The following is a 19,292-nucleotide window of genomic DNA, read 5'->3' on the forward strand; positions in this document are numbered from 1 at the left end:
CTAGTTTATTCGAGAATTCCATTTAAAAAGATTTACAACATTATTTGGTATTAGTATATTGGAGCACATTCATTGCTATTTTTGAACATAGCATGCCTGAAAACATATAAATTAATATACAACAACCCTATACTGTGCAAATCAAATGTATTAAAAAAAACAGTATTATTCAACAGACATTTTTAAAATAATGACCACCATTCAGAACATGTGACCAATATTTTTTTATTTACTATACACAGTAGAAATAGCTTAAATAAACCAAACTTCTGGCAATTAAAATTGCAACTGAAATTTCCTAGCTCATAGACTACTGTACTGTATAAAGGGAGTCTGATTTTTGTTGTGATGAGAAATGTGACGGAGCAGACAATGTAATATTAACCAGTCTTGGGCTGAAGGCTCTATACAGTACCAGTTCCTTATCACATCAGAAAATAGAGTTAGAACCTTCACCGTTATGCTGGGTGAAATTACATTGAACAATCCAACAAAATGTGAAGCTGGAACTACTTATTCCACTCCTCTGTCAGATGGGTTAGAATTTCAACTAAGTTTCCTTAGATGCTGAGATGTATATATTCAGAATGTCAACATTAATGGAGGTTTGACATTGAACATGTCAACATTTACATTGTCAACAATTACATAATGCTGACATTGTATAATGACGTAATGACTTAATGTCAACTCTGTTAATGATAACTGACACAATGTTGATATTTGATTGTTGAAGACTTTAAGATAAGGGTTAAACTGTGGTTAGGGTTAGGTTCAGTGGCGGCTCCAGAGGAGGGGCTGCAGGTAAATTCATATTTCAGATAGGGGAGCCACACCAACTGTCATCAACTGCCATTTCATTTCTGTCTCACTGGCAGTTGGTGTGCCTCCACTATTTGAATTTTGAACTGAGCTGCAACCCCACCTCTGGTTTTAGTTTAGTTAACAACCCTATGGGAATCCGCATTGTCACAATGTCGACAGGCTGGCAATATCAACATCAAGATATATCAATGTTGACTTTTGACATGATAACCATTTGCACATGTTAACACTCTAATGTCAACATTTAGAACATCAACATTATATACTACACCTACCAAAAATGTATACTTTGTGAAACAAGACCTATTTTAATATTAATGGATTATAGATAAGATGTGATTAGTGTTAAATTACTTAGTTCTTACCTGCTGATGTTTGCACAATCCCAGTTGTGTTTCTAAGGCCCATAAAGTCAAACTGATAAAGTCTCCATGACTTCTGATTTGATGCTTCTACTGAATTTTTCCTCCATCTGTAGATCATTTCTTCTTTCGGGTAGCCATCTGTTAAAAAAAATCTTATCTTTATCAGTCAAGTGAGGAACAAGTGTTTTATCCTTGTAAGAATGTTGTTGTTAGTATAGTGCAGTTTGTAATATCTATGAGTAAATTAGTCCAAATAATATTATATTATGATATCTATCTAGTGAAACATAATTTATACATCAATTCACATTCAACCTAAGAAATGTATGTGTTCTTCAGTTTCGAGACAAAGCAGTTGAATGACATGCTGTTAAATATATATAATACAGGTATACAGGGAGCGCTATTTTATCATATATGTATAAAAGTTTAATAGTAGCAATTAAAAATTAAACAACACAATATTAAAAACACAATTTCAAAAAGCATTGGATACTTCTGTTGATAAATAATGTCCAATGAATGAACAGTCACGAGTTACATAGTTACATAACAAAAAGGGGATAAATTCGGTGCTTCAAAGCGGAGAGCAGCAAAAACCTCTATGCCCACCTGTTGGGCAAAACAATAATTTTAAAAATAGGGGAGGTGTGGTTTTTGCGCAATCTCCTGTTGGGGTGGAATGCGGTCACAGTTCTATATAATTGTTTTCCCTTAATAGGGTGGGATGAATTATGATAAATCCACAGTAGTAGTTCCAATTATGATGCCCAAATAAAACGTAATTCCCTTATTTTCTCTGGTTCATTTGAGTTCTAGCTTCTCCAAATTCTCCCTTCACTTTTGGTTCGGAAAATTATTCATTCTTCCTCTCCAGTATATGTAAAGAAGAAACAGGAGAAACCGCAATAGTGTAACTCAATTTTAATAAGAACAAAGGGTATTAAAACATATAGCTGGCAGCGTACCTCAGTTTGCGGTGTATAGTACACACCAAGTCTCGTTTGTTATATATTTATGGTATCTCCCTGGAATCGGGATCCGTCGTCAGAGTCCAAAGAACTGGGTAGCTGTCCTGGCAGATGCTGTTCACCAACGCGTTTTGGCTCTCCAGAGCCTTTGTCAAGGTGATTTGGGCTAAAGCAGATATGGGTGTATATAAACCCCTTCCTGAAATCTCATTGGTGGATCCGTTTCAGGAAGTGGAATTCCTTAATATATCCATTTGTCACATAATACAATAATATACATATATAAAAACTCTCTATTAGACATACATTTCATTTTCATAAATATAAGTTAAAAACGATTATTCTTAATCTCATAATTCGATTGCATAAAATTTGGTAAGAAACTACTTCCGGTGTGCTACCGGATGTGGCTCGTATCCCCATATGTTTATTTAAATCACTCCCCCCGCCTTGGAGCTAATTCTCCGTGTTCACGGAGCTCCGTGTTCTATTCTGACTTCCGGCGGATGTGTCTCTCTCCAGCTTCCGCTTTGCATTCCACCTCGACGCTTGCGTTCCACCTGCGGTAGACACTTCCTGTTTTGCGTTCCATTCACTATGGAATCCCAAAACTGGTTGGATAATCCGTAGCTGGTGTTTATATTTAGCTTGGGGGATTTATGTGGGGTTCCATTATCTATGTTCTAATAAAGGACCTGAATTAGAACATTTAGAAAAATAAAAATAAAAAATAAAAAAATAAAAATATTCTTAGTAATATAAAAAAACACACTCTCGCTTATTTGTCCCATTGGCACATATGATTATTATTTTGGATAGGAATTAAATGTAATGTAATTCGATGGGAATATGGGTGGTCTAATATCAGATATCCTGGGATGTAATAGAAACGATTATCAATATTGTTCTGTTCAAAAATAACGGTTCCGTGAAAGATATATCTGTTATAGGAACCATTTAATTTCAAAGTCCGTATTGATTCCTTTTGGATGGAGGGTTTTCATCTCATAGATGGTTCTCATCTCAGTGGTGGCCAGATTGTTTTCTATCGATTTTTTTCTCCATTGTTTCTCCACTGTTTTGATACCTATAACATTTTTTATTCCTGACACTGAACTTGAATGTTTTTCCTTAAAATGTATCCCTACATTTTAAGGAAAAACATTCAAGTTCAGTGTCAGGAATAAAAAATGTTATAGGTATCAAAACAGTGGAGAAACAATGGAGAAAAAAATCGATAGAAAACAATCTGGCCACCACTGAGATGAGAACCATCTATGAGATGAAAACCCTCCATCCAAAAGGAATCAATACGGACTTTGAAATTAAATGGTTCCTATAACAGATATATCTTTCACGGAACCGTTATTTTTGAACAGAACAATATTGATAATCGTTTCTATTACATCCCAGGATATCTGATATTAGACCACCCATATTCCCATCGAATTACATTACATTTAATTCCTATCCAAAATAATAATCATATGTGCCAATGGGACAAATAAGCGAGAGTGTGTTTTTTTATATTACTAAGAATATTTTTATTTTTTTATTTTTTATTTTTATTTTTCTAAATGTTCTAATTCAGGTCCTTTATTAGAACATAGATAATGGAACCCCACATAAATCCCCCAAGCTAAATATAAACACCAGCTACGGATTATCCAACCAGTTTTGGGATTCCATAGTGAATGGAACGCAAAACAGGAAGTGTCTACCGCAGGTGGAACGCAAGCGTCGAGGTGGAACGCAAAGCGGAAGCTGGAGAGAGACACATCCGCCGGAAGTCAGAATAGAACACGGAGCTCCGTGAACACGGAGAATTAGCTCCAAGGCGGGGGGAGTGATTTAAATAAACATATGGGGATACGAGCCACATCCGGTAGCACACCGGAAGTAGTTTCTTACCAAATTTTATGCAATCGAATTATGAGATTAAGAATAATCGTTTTTAACTTATATTTATGAAAATGAAATGTATGTCTAATAGAGAGTTTTTATATATGTATATTATTGTATTATGTGACAAATGGATATATTAAGGAATTCCACTTCCTGAAACGGATCCACCAATGAGATTTCAGGAAGGGGTTTATATACACCCATATCTGCTTTAGCCCAAATCACCTTGACAAAGGCTCTGGAGAGCCGAAACGCGTTGGTGAACAGCATCTGCCAGGACAGCTACCCAGTTCTTTGGACTCTGACGACGGATCCCGATTCCAGGGAGATACCATAAATATATAACAAACGAGACTTGGTGTGTACTATACACCGCAAACTGAGGTACGCTGCCAGCAATATGTTTTAATACCCTTTGTTCTTATTAAAATTGAGTTACACTATTGCGGTTTCTCCTGTTTCTTCTTTACATATACTGGAGAGGAAGAATGAATAATTTTCCGAACCAAAAGTGAAGGGAGAATTTGGAGAAGCTAGAACTCAAATGAACCAGAGAAAATAAGGGAATTACGTTTTATTTGGGCATCATAATTGGAACTACTACTGTGGATTTATCATAATTCATCCCACCCTATTAAGGGAAAACAATTATATAGAACTGTGACCGCATTCCACCCCAACAGGAGATTGCGCAAAAACCACACCTCCCCTATTTTTAAAATTACATAGTTACATAGTTGTTGAGGTTGAAAAAAGACAAATGTCCATCGAGTTCAACCTATTGTACATTACATTATTTTATAATTATTTTTTTAAAATATTAATTAAATGCTGTATCCCTGGATATTTTTTCAGCTAGGAATTTATCTAATCCATTTTTAAACTTATTGATTGTGTCCACCATTACTACCTTCTCTGGTCATATGTAGTGTTTTTTTGGTAAACAAATCATTTGATAGATCCTTGTATTGTCCCTTAATGTATTTATAAATATTGTTGATGTCCCCTCTCAGTCGCCTCTTTTCCAGTGTGAACATATCAAGCCTTTTTAGTCTTTCCTCATAGTCCAAAGCCTCTAACTCCTTAACCAGTTTGGTGGCTCGCCTCTGAACCCTTTCGAGTTCCAAGATATATTTTTTATAGTATGATGCCCAAGACTGTACACAATATTCCAGGTGTGGTCGGACCGCTGTATACAATTAACAAGAGTCCAGAAATTTAGTATGTAGCTATACAAAGTTCCATTGGAAAGGCAGCTGAAGATCTCGCGCTATGGGGGTCATTCTGAGTTGATCGCACGTAGCAACTTTTTGCTGCTCGTACGATTAACTAAACGCCGCCTATGAGGGAGTGTATTTTAGCATAGCAGGGCTGCAAACGCTTGTGCAGCCCTGCTATGCTAAAACAGTTTCATGTAAAACTAGACTAGCCCTGCAGTTACTTACCCTGTGCAATGGATCCAGCGATGAAGGTCCCGGAATTGATGTCAGACAACTGCCATCCAAATGCCTAGACATGCCTGCGTTCGGATCTCCATACCCGGAAAATGGTGAGTATTCACCCCGGAATGCCTCCCCGCTGTCAATCTTCTTGCGGTTGCGCTTCTTGCGGTCGCTGTCACTGGGCAATGACATGCATGCGCACTGCGGGCGCCGCGCATTTGCAGTTCCGACCCATTCGCACCGCTGCACGTGAACGGGTCGGAATGACCCCCTATGCTACCACCTCTTTAAACTCACCGCTTCATAAGGCTGTCATACAGGATTGGTGTCTGCAGCGCTGATGCCTTGTGAAGCTGCAGGGGCAGTAGGCGGACCCCAGCGAGAAAAGAGGGAGGGCGCGGCTGATGCATGTCCAGTTAGCGGCTCCAGTGAGCGGCTCTGTTAGGTGGCTCATGATCCGGACTGCTTTTTGAAATTGTGTTTTTAATATTGTATTGTTTCATTTTTAATTGCTACTATTAAACTTTTATACATATATGATAAAATAGCGCTCCCTGTATATTATATATATTTTTGGTTACTTTGAATAATTGCAGATTATTTGTTGGGAGCAGCATACCCTGTACTTATGAAATAACATTCCTTATCCAGAGTAACACCATTATATCTATTTATACTGATTGGTACCAGCTGCATCACTTTTTACTTGAATCTATATAGAGCTATTTATTATACGCTGTTAAATAGTATTCATATTTGTATTAAATACAGTACATGTCCAAAACTACATTATGTACAGATAAGAATTGCTCAAATTCAGCAGCATCACAATGGTCAACAGTACTGAGTACTGTAGGTTGCAATACTATCTACTCTAGAGTTTTTTCATCAATCCTATAGTACTTAATAAACAGTATGAGCGAGAGAGAGAGAGAGAGAGACAGAGGGAGTTTTGTATGCAATCTAAAGTCTATACAAATTTATAGGAGTTACTTCAGTACAAATTCTTGTGAAATGAAATACACACATTCGGTACCTTGTTAGCATACAGAAGCTCTGCTATAACATATATAGTTGCTAACAAAAAGCTGACACTTTTCAAAAGCACCACAATTTGAATTACTGGTATTTGAAATCAGATATCAGGATTTCTTATATATGGAATATATGTAAATATAGAGAAACATGGGCAGCGGTCATTTTGTGGGTAAAACTAATCCTGCAATATATCTGTTCACTAGTAAAAAATGATATCAATATGCTATCACACAAATATTGGTGTAGCCCATAATGTTACCGACATGGGACTCCTGCCCCTTTCAGACATTGGTATTCCAACGGGCGTCGGTAATTTGGCAGCCGGCATCTTGACCACATACCTACACCACTGTGTTGCTACCCCTAGCCACACTATTTATTCCAGTGACACCACTGCATATATCTGCAAGTGTGTGGTACATTCTCAGCATGCCACCTGCATGAACCCGTTCCTGTCTGGATGTGTTCATACTGTATGTTAATGCTGCATTAACCCTGTGTTAACTCACATCCTGCATTCTTCCTGGTAAGTAAACCAAACCCTGTTTAAGCTATTCATCACAAGGACTGACCTCTACCACACATGCTGACACCTATCAATATAGGTTCTGCCAATAAATAAAATCTATGTTTTGCTTAACTTTCACAATGAAACAGCTATAGAAACCTATCTTCCTGTTTATTTAGGTGCATCAGGAAGCTGAATTGAGGGACTACACTTAGGAGTTCATCTGGCCCCCTCCTCTCTAGCTGGCAGGACAGTAGAAGCTCATCACTAGGGTCACTAGTACACTGGGGCCTGTGTGCACCGCTCACTTTGTGTCCATGATACTGACGATACCCACTCCATGGGAGCCTTAACCTGCTGCACATGCAGGTCTCTTCCATCAGATGTTTTACCAACATTTTTCCAAATATTTAATAATGAATTTCCAAAAACTGCCACAGTTTATATTTGATCTATAATTAGCAAAATATGTCATGCAAATTTGTAAATATACAGATATAGCTACAGTCATTGTGGCTACATCTTGCTGGGACAGCACTCATGGCGCGGCTAGCTGCTCTCATGCCTAGCCGCACCAAGCTGTATCTTTGAATGGGAAATGTACACGCCAAACATTCATGTGTGTCTAGATGTGCACGTGGTCACAGCAAATGAGGTGCATTCACGCCTAGATGTAGCTTAGATGTAGCCATGATGCGTATGGCTACATCTATAGTTCAAGCAAACTATCTTTACTTTTAAACACAATCTAAAACAAAATGCACTATACTGTAATTGATAGAAAATAATCACTTATTCTAAATGAATTTGGCCATCTCACTATACAATCATTGCAATTAATTATGCTCATTAAATAGTTGTACCACTAAAAAAACCCTGTATTTATAAAATTGTCTATTATGAATAGAAATATGAAATATGACTGAAATACATTAGAAAGGTTTCCTGTACATTTTGAAAATAAATATTTTATTTAAAACAGCCAGAACAGCAAAAGCATCTTTTCCACAACCTTGTAAAGTTTTGTAGCCTTGGGTTTACAGCTGCCTCTGTCAAATGCTAAAATATTCCCTAATATCATGTGTGGAGATTTGCATAGAAAACCTTACTTAACACTTGAGTAGAGAGCCAACTTAAGGCCAATATGTTTCCTGCATTTGTGTTTCCCCAGATGGATTACTTAAACTTTTAAATGACATACAAAATGTACATAATCTAATTAAAATTTTGGATTAAAAGTATACTAGCAACATTTTATGTATTTATTAAAAACATTTAATAGTATAATTATTTGCTAATGCAAATGACTCAGATGGACATAATGAAGAAAAAAATGCATGGCCTGAAATGCTAAGGCTATATGCCATTTTATCAATGTGCTAAGCTTTCCTAATAGACCGAATCATTGGACTGCTAATAAAAGCACTATTCCTGTTTGATTCAAGATAGTTTAAAAAGAAAATGTCCAAATGAGAAGAAGAATTTAATTGTTGTATGTTAGTTTAAAATGGATGGAAGGTAGAAGGATTATAGAGTAACTGCTATAGAAAAACATTAGAAATCACAGTTTGTCTTAAAATCACATACCTTTCGCATCATCTCTTATTTCTTGGACACTTTTAGAAGATTCCAGATATAAAAAGTGGTAAAACTCTTCCTTTGGTCTCAGCTATTAAGACATCATTTTCATTCACTTGGCACCCAACACATATTAAATATTTGGGTATACTGATTCCCTCCTCTCTACACACAACAGTGAATATTAACCACACACCCCTCCTACGTAAACTGAGACAGGAACTAACGCAATGGCTCACACAGAAATTCTCTTGGCTAGGATGTATGAACATAATTAAGATGAATATACTTCCCAGACTCCTTTACCTCTTCCAGACGATTCCCCTAAAATCTCCCCTACACTTTTTATTTGAAGCACACAAAGTGATCAGTCACTTTATGTGGGGCGGGAGAAGGCCTAGGTTTAAGCACTGTCACCTATTTCAAAGAAAATCGCAGGGAGACAGCAACTCCCTGTGATATCTTCTTATTACCAGGCTACGGTCCTCCATAGGATAGTAGATTGGTCGAGACCGGGACTTGAGACAAAATTATGGGTTAACTTAGAATCTGCTTCTACAAATTTAAACTAACATACAATACCCTGGCTCTTCAAGTTCAAAATCTTGACACACCCCAACATGGGCCCCACCCCAGCACTTTGGAAATTGTTATGTAAAAGACTCAGGATTTCCTCAGCACATTCTCCAATTTTGCCTTTTTTTGATAACCCACTCTTCCCTCCGGGTACCTCAAAAGGGATGTCCACTAAATGGCAGAAAGTGGGATTGTATAGAATGATCCATGGCCCTCATTCCGAGTTGTTCGCTCGCTAGCTGCTTTCAGCAGCATTGCACACGCTAAGCCGCCACCCTCTGGGAGTGTATCTTAGCTTAGCAGAATTGCGAACGAAAGATTCGCAAAATTGCGAATAAAAATTTCTTAGCAGTTTCTGAGTAGCTCGAGACTTACTCTGCCACTGCGACCAGTTCAGTCAGTTTCGTTCCTGGTTTGACGTCACAAACACACCCAGCGTTCGCCCAGGCACTCCCCCGTTTCTCCAGCCACTCCCGCGTTTTTCCCAGAAACGGCAGCGTTTTTTCACACATACCCATAAATCGGCCAGTTTCCGCCCAGAAACACCCACTTCCTGTCAATCACACTCCGATCACCAGAGCGAAGAAAAATCCTCGTAAAGCCGTGAGAAAATACCTAACTTTTGAGTAAAATAACTAAGCGCATGCGCTCTGCGAACATTGCGCATGCGCAGTAAGCGACTTATCGCAATATAGAGAAAATCGGCAACGAGCGAACAACTCGGAATGAGGGCCCATGTGTTTAGAGATGGGATAATTAGACCTTCTCAGAAATTTGTGCACACACTGGGATATCATCGAAGGATTATTGGTTTTATCTCCAAATGCATGATTTTATTTCCTCTCAGGGAGGAATAACTAGACTCAACAGAGACCTCACGCTCTTTGAAAGAATGCGTTGACAAGTCGATGGTCCGTCGCATGTTATTTCAGGAGTCTATCAGATACTATTGCAGAGCCTCTTTCCTGATAATCCCACCTTTTTTGAGGCTTGGGATGGTGATCTGATACAGAGGGGGATTCATATTAACTGGGAAAAGCAATGTACTATGATGACGCAGTGCTCCTCCAGTCTGGAGGTTGTTGAAACACAATAAAAACTTCTAATTAGATGGTATAGAAACCCTTCTCTTCTACACAAAATTTACCCTCCTGTGTCTCCCATGTGTTGGCGTTGCGGGAAAGACAGGGGTACTCTGATGCACATCTGGTGGGATTGTCCCCTTATAGTAACCTTTTGGACTAAAATTGTGGCGACTTTGACTGAAATCTTTGGTTTTCTTGGTCCCGAATGGGCCAGATTTCTGGTTACTTTCTCACTCTAACGTTCTTGCAGCAAGAAACAAAAAGTCCCTGCTCAATATTTTAAACAATGCTGCTAGAGCAGTAGTCCCAGTGCAATGGGGTCCATGGAAGACATTTTTCACTCAGTGTTGGAAAAACGCTCAGATTACGTAGCTACTTGGTTTAATAGGATGGAATTTAAATCTACCCAGTCCTATGTCACCTATATGCCTTTGTGTCACACCTAGTACTTCAGAAAATGTACACTTTCCTTAGTCGATTCACTTGATATACATTGGAGTACATCTATTTGTCTAATCTTTCTTTCTGTCCCCCTTTTCTCTCCTCTTCCTTTCCCTTTTTTGACCCTATACTTAATCCCTTGTCTCGTTTTCCATTTTCCCCACATAAAGGTAGTTGTTATACTTGTTGATGTTTGTGTATTATCTGTCAGAGATCCAAATGGTGTACTGATACTGAGTGTTTGTTAATGCACTGGACTTTCTTTCTGGAATACACTGCAGTACTGTTGGTGCCGACTGTTATTTTATTATGCATTTGTGATCTCAAGATGGATGTTTTGTGCTTATGTTTTCTGTATCTGATGATAATTGTCTTATTAAAAAAATGATAAAATAAAGAATTTTTTTTAAAAAAGTGTTAAAATTATACCATACTCCATGGGTGTTACAGAAACTTTGTGAGCGCCATAGCAACCTGGTGAAAGGGCCCGGTCCCAGTGCTTCTTGAGACATCTCTCCCCACAATTATTAATATTATGCCCCATAATAGTTTCCTAGTTCATTTTCTGAACCATAGAAGTACATGAGTTTATTTCATGAACCACCGTAGTTCTCTAGTTCACATGATGTCACATTGTGGGGCAGCTAGTACACATTGGGCCTGATTCAGATGTGGTTGGAGTTGCTATTGCTGCTGCTTACATAGAAGCAGCAGCATTGGCAATAATATGGTAATACAGCTGGAGTCATCACACCTCCTGCTGCATTACTGATCTGAACTGTTTTCAAGGACATAGTATTGGATCTTCCCCAGCACCACTGGCTGGCAATATGACCCATGGGGTCATGCAAGCCAGTGAACTGTGAGTCCTACAAAGAGGCCAGGAAATCTACGTCCTCTAACAGAGATCCTGGTCTCTTTTCTCCCCCACAATGGCAGCAACACAAGTTTGGAAAAGCTGAGGCCGTCCTTGCCCCCTCCTCACCTCCAAACGACATCAGACTGTCAATCACTGACAGTCTGATGTTGTACATGCATCCTATTTTGCAGGACCCATTCATGCATGCACAGAATGGGTCCTGCACATGCACACAGTACTGGACATCAGGGAACACAACCACATCTGAATCAGGTCCATTATGTCACACAATATCCCCAATTCCCATTATGACATACATTGTCTCCAGCTCATATTATGCTACATTACAGTCCCTCCTTTTCACTATTGTGCGACATTAGAGTGCCCTCCAATTCAAATGATGCTATGTTATAGTGCTTCCATTTCATATTGTGACACATTAAAGTGCCCCAGTTCTTATTATGTAACAATATAGTGCTCTCTACATTACAATGAGCAGATCAGATTATGACACATTACAGTACCCTCAAGATCATATTGTGCTACATTAATTGTAAAGTCACACAATGTAGGCTGGGCAATGGATCAAACCCAATTATTTTGCAGGCAAGTTTGAGAAATTGGTATGCAACTTTATAACCTGGGTCAAGGCCCCCCTAAGCCTCTGGGCCCCATAGCAATGTTACCCCTTGCACTCACTATAGTTACGCCCATGCCATTTTGCCATCATCTCAGGCTATGCCAGTATGCTCATATCTTGTCCAGCAAGAAAGACAAAAAAAGTTTATTGACTTCTGAAAATCATGGCTGTGTCTCAAATGTAATGGCTGATTATGGTTTTATGCTTATTATTTTCATAGGTTCCCATTAAACAGAGAATTAAATCACAGCATTGTTTCTTGGCTTCAGTCTACATTTTGCAGGAATCGGATCCTAGTTTTGCACCACATACTGTAGCTATGTCTATCTCAATATGTGCAATAGTGTGCACTGTTGTGTATACATTCCCTGACAATTGATACCATTTATGATGTATCAGCCTAGGCGAGTCATTCAGTAGTACTGTAGTTGCCTCTTGTAAGAGTGTTTTTGTGGGCCACGCAACGTGCACCTTCTCCAGTGGAGTTCAAGCACTGCTTTTAGGTTCTTTTGATGAAAACTAGAAGGGTCATTAAATTTCTCAACTAAAAGGAAACAATGACATATACCAGATACACAGTACATTCTCATTGTGCACAGATTGCTACACTGAGAGATGCTGAAAAATGTCAAACTAGTTCAAAATTTGTAGTGCTAGATGCTGCTTTATTTAGCTTCTGCCCAGTATGTGATATGAGCTGAAGTGTCACAGCGGCTGCAGTGATGAGAATCTCCATGCAACCTTTCCCTGTGATCTGCGTAGACTGGTCTTACTGTGAATATGATGCAGGATTTGTCTGCACTGACTTCTGCCCCGTGTATATCTGAACTACAGAATCACGGCGGCATAATCATGTACAATTAGGCAATCATGGTACTGTATGTATGTATTTTTGTTTATTATACTGATTTCATAAATGATTCCTCAGCATGAACATTTTAAAATAAATTTCAAATTGTTAGGTCTTTAAACTTAATTGATGTGGTCTGTATAAATGTACGTGTGCTATAATATCTATTATAGTGTGCTGGATGAAGCGTCTTTGCTACCAGCAGACTATTGTATGCGAAACCCACAAAATGCAGCTTAAATCAAGAGAATATATTTCAATACATTATAAAATTCCTTTAAATGACAAATCAAGGTTGCTAAGAAGCTTCATGGCAGAGTAGTCAGTGCTGAATAATAATCAAAGTAATCAAGTTCTGAAGGAAAACAAGAGTCATAAAATGACTAAAACTGGGATTTGAGGTCTTTTACAAGTATAAGTTGCACTGGGATGTAGAAAAACACAAACTACTACTGTACTATGTAATTAAAGTGTGCTAAAGAGGATCTAAACACAACATGATCAAAGCTCCTAACTTATCTAGGGATGAGACAGCTGACTGGGCAGATGTGAGACCTCCCAACACAACTCTTTTCTTCTGAGTGTGAGATAGTTGGGAGAGCATAAAGACTGCGTAAATTAAATCAGCGTCCAGCTCCAAAGACACAGTTCAGTAGAAAAGAAATATTGATATATTACTTTTTACTTTGTATAACTAATAAGGTGACAGGTTCTGTTTAAATAAAACTGAGATGCTATGTTCAGACAGCGGATTAGTGGGATCACATACATTGTCATTGACAGAGATTGTAACTGACATTCTGTGATTTTTGTTTGATGATATGTCCTTTATCATATCCGCTTTTTAAACTGTTTGGGTGGCTATATCTGATGAGTGGATAATGGAAGGGGAGAGGACATGCTTCAACACTATAGGGAGTAGTCTGGTAAAAGATGAATAACCTGTTTACCATGTAGTTAGTAACTGAAAATGTTATTATCAATTAAGTTGTTTCTAGAGTAAATGTTTTACCAAAAAAATGGCACATACTGTAGCACTGTCGTTCCAATTTTTCTTTGTGCAGATGTACATTGTCAGATAAAGATTTATCTTGCACAGACAGACAGCCTATAGAGCCAATTATTATGATGTATACTCAGCTGTAGTGTTATTATACATCCTGTTATGGAGTACTTTACATTATTTTATGTATGTGTGGAGTAGTTATGTGACAAACATTAATGTACAATTATAAAATGCAGAATAGTGTCCTGCGCTAGTGGGAAAAGCTGCTTGGTATGAAATTCAATAGGCAAAGTACAACTTGGTAGTCAGGGGCGTAACTAGAACTTTTAGGACCCCATAGAAAAATCTTGAAAGGTACCCCACCCCCCACCATTGTCACTATAATGCCCCTTAGGGGAACAGGAGGGAGAGGGAGAGAGGGAGGGGAGTGAGAGATAGACAATGAGGGTGTCAGGGGCAGAGAGAGAGAAATAGAGAGAGGAGGAAGAAAGAGGGAGAAGTGGGGTCAGGGAGAGAGAGAGGGGTTTCATGGAAATAGAGGGAATGGGTGAAAGAGAGAGAGGAGTGAGACAGAGGCTGTCAGGCGGAAAGAGAGAAAAAGGGGTGACGAGAAGAGAGAGAAAGGGCATCAGTGAGAGAGAGGATGTCAGAGGGAGAGAGAGTGTCAGGGAGGGAAGGAGAGCTAAAGAGAGGGGCGCAAAAGAGAGAGTGTAAGGGAGAGGCAGACAGGGAGAGAAAGAATAAGATAGACAGTGCCAGGCAGGATCTAAAGAGAGACAGTATCAGTGAGAGAGAGAGAGAGAGAGAGAGAGAGGAACAGTCAGTGACAGGGAGAGAGTCAGTGTCAGGGGTCAGGGAGAGAGAAAGGGGTAGACAGTGTCAGGGGGAGAGAAGGATAGAGAGAGTGTCAAAGAGAGAGAGAGAGACAGTGTCAGGGAGAGAGATAGTGTCAGAGAGAGAGGGAGAGTCAGTATCAGGGAGTGAGAGAGAGAGGGAGGCAGAGAGACATTGAAAGGGAGAGAGACAGTGTCAGTGAACAAGATAGTGTCAGAGAGAGAGGGAGAGAGAGACAGTAACAGGGAGAGAGAGACAGCGTCAGTGAGAGAGAGGGAGAGAGAGACAATACCAGGCAGAGACAGTTCCAGGGAGAGAGATAGTATCAGGGAGAGAGAGAGAGAAAGAGAGAGAGAGAGGTAGAGTCAGTGCCAGGGAGAGAGAGAGACAGTGTCAATGAGAGAGGGCGATATACAGTGCCATTACAATAACTAAATACATGACCCAGCATATTTCTACATCTGTTTTCATTATTGTGATCACTTTGTGAGGAAAAAAATAAGAAAAGTAGAGGTGTTTCCCATTGGTATTATCTCCACTTATTACCTTTAGAAGGTTTGATATATCTTTACCAAAAGGGTTATTGAAGCTGGGACAGGGCTTGTGATATGTATTTTGCAATTAGTGAAGTTTAAAGTAAATTAAATTGTAAGAATGTAGCAAATATTGTACACTTTAAATATTGGCCATATGAGTGTGTAAGCAAATTATGTAGTCTATGTCATGCTGACACTTTTTTATATCAACTACTGAACTAGCAGATGAACTAACCCACTAGGAGCAGAGGAACTAACCCACCAGGAGTCCTGATAGCATGCTCCTGTTGGAAAAGAGGGACACATCTGCATGTGGACAAAGATACTGTTGCACCAGAGCCGGCACTAGCCAATTTGATACCCTAGGCAAAATTTTGTCTGGTGCCCCCTAGAACCACCACTAGTTCTGCATCTGACCCAGCAACACTCAGGCAGTGGGGCCTACTGGGTGTTTACACTGTGCCCCTGTAGGCCACTTCAACCCTGCATAATGCCACACAGTAATGCCCATAATACACATAATTCCACACAGTAATGCACCTTAGACATATGTCCCACATTAGTAATGCCCATAATTCTACACAGTAATGCACCTTACACATATCCCCCACATTAGTAATGCTAGTTTTTTTATAAAGCTGGCGTGCTTGCAGTCAGTGTGTGCACCCATGCAGCTCCCTGGATCTGTGACTGCTTTTTGTGAGATGGGGGTGGCAGGATGGGTGGGTGCATGCTTGTGCTCACACCCGTTAAAGGGGCACCAGTACAAGGGATGTGACCTCACAAGGTATGCCATCCTTTACAAGCCTCACCCTTTATTTTAGCTTGCAGTTTGGACACAGATAGCAGCAATGTCCAGACACTGCCAGACTTGCTGGTTATACAAAAAGACCAGTATCAAACATGTAGCAACTGTCCATTCTCTTTACTTTTCAGTGTGTTTGCTGGTGTCAGTTACTTCCGGCAACTGCATGCCCTTTATTTTATACTGTGGGAGCGATATGCTCTGCCCTCCAGTCTGACGCACCCGAAAGTTTCATATAGCGCAACGCAACTTACTGACCACGTTACGGTGCTGGATGGCAGAAGAATTTTACGGCATGGACTGAATGAGAAATAAAGTGTGTGGAGAACACTGCCCATATTATTTTCCTGCAGAAACCTGGGGTTTTCACAGGGATAAGGGACACACACAGGATGTCAGGGTTCCCCTCCCCCATGTACACAAGCAGTATAGGTGATGTCAGATTTAAATGGAGCAGTCTTCCAAAATACACATGTGGTATCATAAGGAGCCATCCAGTAATAACCTTATATAGTCAGTGAAAATGCCACAGGTCCAGGAATTGTAGTTACTGGGCTTCTGCTGTCTGAGGTCTCACAAGTCTGGGGCATTGAAGAATGTCATAGGGAGTTTAAGGGACTGTCTACATTCTATTTGACTAATATAAACAGCAGTGTATACAAGTACTGATTGAATACATTTGGAAAGTAACAGATAGTTTGCTGACTGTCCCTCCCAGCATGAGATGCTGCAGGGACATGCTTGGATGCCCCTAGACATGCTTGGATGCCCTAGGCACATGCTTAATCTGCCTATAGCTAAGGCCGGTTCTGTGTAGCACTTAGGTATTTTGGACAGGTAATGACGGTTTACAAAATAATTAAGGGTTCCACAAGGTTTCTGTCCTTCATGAATTCACCTTAGGTTCTTGGGAGGGTGTAATAAGTGAAGGGTGGAAGGAGAGTGAGCTGGGTGTGATAGTTTAGGGAAAAAAGTTATTGTGAGAGGTGAGCTGTCTGATAGTATCAATTACATCTCGGATACATGATATAAAAATGCAACCCATTATCTTCATATCAACATCCCTGACTCACAATTCCTAAGCTACATACTCAAACCCTTCAGTAAATGCAGTGTTAATCTCTACCAGCGGCAGGGAGAAGCATTAAATGCTGTGCTGTTCTCTTTCAATGACTGGTCAACTAGAAGCTTCATTTATTACTACATGACTTGCTGGCACTGAATGACAGAAAGGTCCTTTAGGAACAATTTGAGACTCAGTGCCCTTGTACTGTACATGTCAAATTTGAGAGCACAGATGTTTCATCAGGGTTCCCATGAGGTATTTGCCCTGAGCACTGGATGTTTCTGCAATGCAAAAAGTATTTTATGCTTGTGTTTGTATCTTATTAACTTTGTCAAATGTATCATAATAATGTAGTAAGTCAGTATGCAGTCAAAAATTGTCACATTAGACAGAATGAAGAAAAAAAAAGATACTATTTTGTCCAGTATTGCAGCTAATTAGATAATGGCAAAGACAGATTAGGGAGTAAGCACTGGAACAAATATAATAATATTAAGCTTGTGAATCTTTGAAACACAATTTCTAAATCATGCAGTGTATATATTACAGAGCAATTTACACTTATTTACACTTACTTAGACTTACTTAATCTCTAATGGGACTTATCATTTCCATCATGTTGTATAATGTCACATTACAATTAACTTGTGTAGTACCTTATGGTACACAAATCTGCATTTTGGGCCTGAATCAGATGTGGACGGAAGTGCTATCACTGCTACTTACATGGTAACAGCAGGCTGTCACCACCAATGATCTGCAGCTGCCCACGCCAGTCCAGCCTATATCTGTCAATCATGTATAGGCATTTGCAGCCAATGCGATGCAATTGCAGTGGCTGGGCTGCGCACGTGCAGGATGGGACCTGCATGTGTGCATCAGTGCCAGGAATGCGATGTGACCTGAATAAACCCCTATATCTATTATATACTATGTTCTATAACCTTGCACAGACACAGTGAGAGCTGGATGGAGGCCTTGTCCCATTAGCAGCTACCTGACTCCTGGAGCATAACTTCTACCCCCAACACTATTTGTATGCGCAGGACAGTTCCCTCATTTCAGCACCTGAGGTCAGAGAACTCCTGCCCCTGCCACACATTCACATTTATGCTCTTACATACCCATACCTCCCAACTGTCCCGATTCCAGCAAAATACAGTCCCACTATTTGGACACTGTCCTACTGTCCCACCAGTGGGTAGCAGTGTCCCACGGACGGGGGCATTTGGGGGAGCCTTTGATCACCCACTGCTCTGTATAGCAGCGAGTGAACTCTGAATACATGCCATGCACATCCCCACAGCATCTATTTAGTGGTGGGAAGTGAGAAGGAGGCTGCTCAGCTGCTCAGGGAGCGCTGTGCATGCCCCCAAAATGATGAAAAAGGGGTCTACGTCATGAGTCCTCAACCACTACACAGAAGCTGCACCCCTCCCACCCGTGGTCATGCCTCCTTTCTAGGTCGTGCATGGCGAAGCCGCGCGAGTGTCCTGACTCCCGTCATTGAAAAGTTGGGAGGTATGCATACTCATGGAGTTTAGAGGAAACTTCTAGTTATTACAGTAAGATATAAATTATCTCAAACATATGAAACATATAAACTGATGATTCTAGTAACAGTCCTGGAAAAAAAAATGAGTAAATTTAAATTAAAGTAACTAGATTCAGAAAAATAAATCCACGGACACTTGGTCATATTCATGTTTTAAGATACTTTATCTACAGAAGTACATCATAATATGAACTTGTGTAAATAAGTCAATTAAATGGGTGATATATATATCAAATACAAAGAAACACATTGTAGCTAGGGGATGTATAGTAGTTAATTTCCCGGCAGTCAGGATCTCGGTGGTCAAAATACCGATGCTGGGATACCGACCGCCAAGAATGGCGACAGCTGTGCCAGGGCTATTCCCACTCGTGGGTGTCCACGAAACCCACAGAGACGGAATAGAA

At 39.7% G+C, this 19,292-nt stretch overlaps 1 protein-coding gene across 1 annotated transcript in view; it reads right to left on the minus strand.

The window, feature by feature from the left end:
- GABRG3 (gamma-aminobutyric acid type A receptor subunit gamma3) overlaps positions 1–19,292 on the minus strand; it is an 832,639-nt gene that overhangs the window by 154,651 nt on the left and 658,696 nt on the right. Inside the window, exon 6 of the mRNA XM_063953303.1 lies at positions 1,191–1,328. Within this exon, the coding sequence (XP_063809373.1) occupies positions 1,191–1,328 (138 nt within the window). The remainder of the gene's footprint in view (positions 1–1,190; positions 1,329–19,292) is intronic.

Source organism: Pseudophryne corroboree, chromosome 2 (genome assembly GCF_028390025.1).
Source record: "Pseudophryne corroboree isolate aPseCor3 chromosome 2, aPseCor3.hap2, whole genome shotgun sequence".
In the NCBI taxonomy this organism is placed as follows: domain Eukaryota; kingdom Metazoa; phylum Chordata; class Amphibia; order Anura; family Myobatrachidae; genus Pseudophryne; species Pseudophryne corroboree.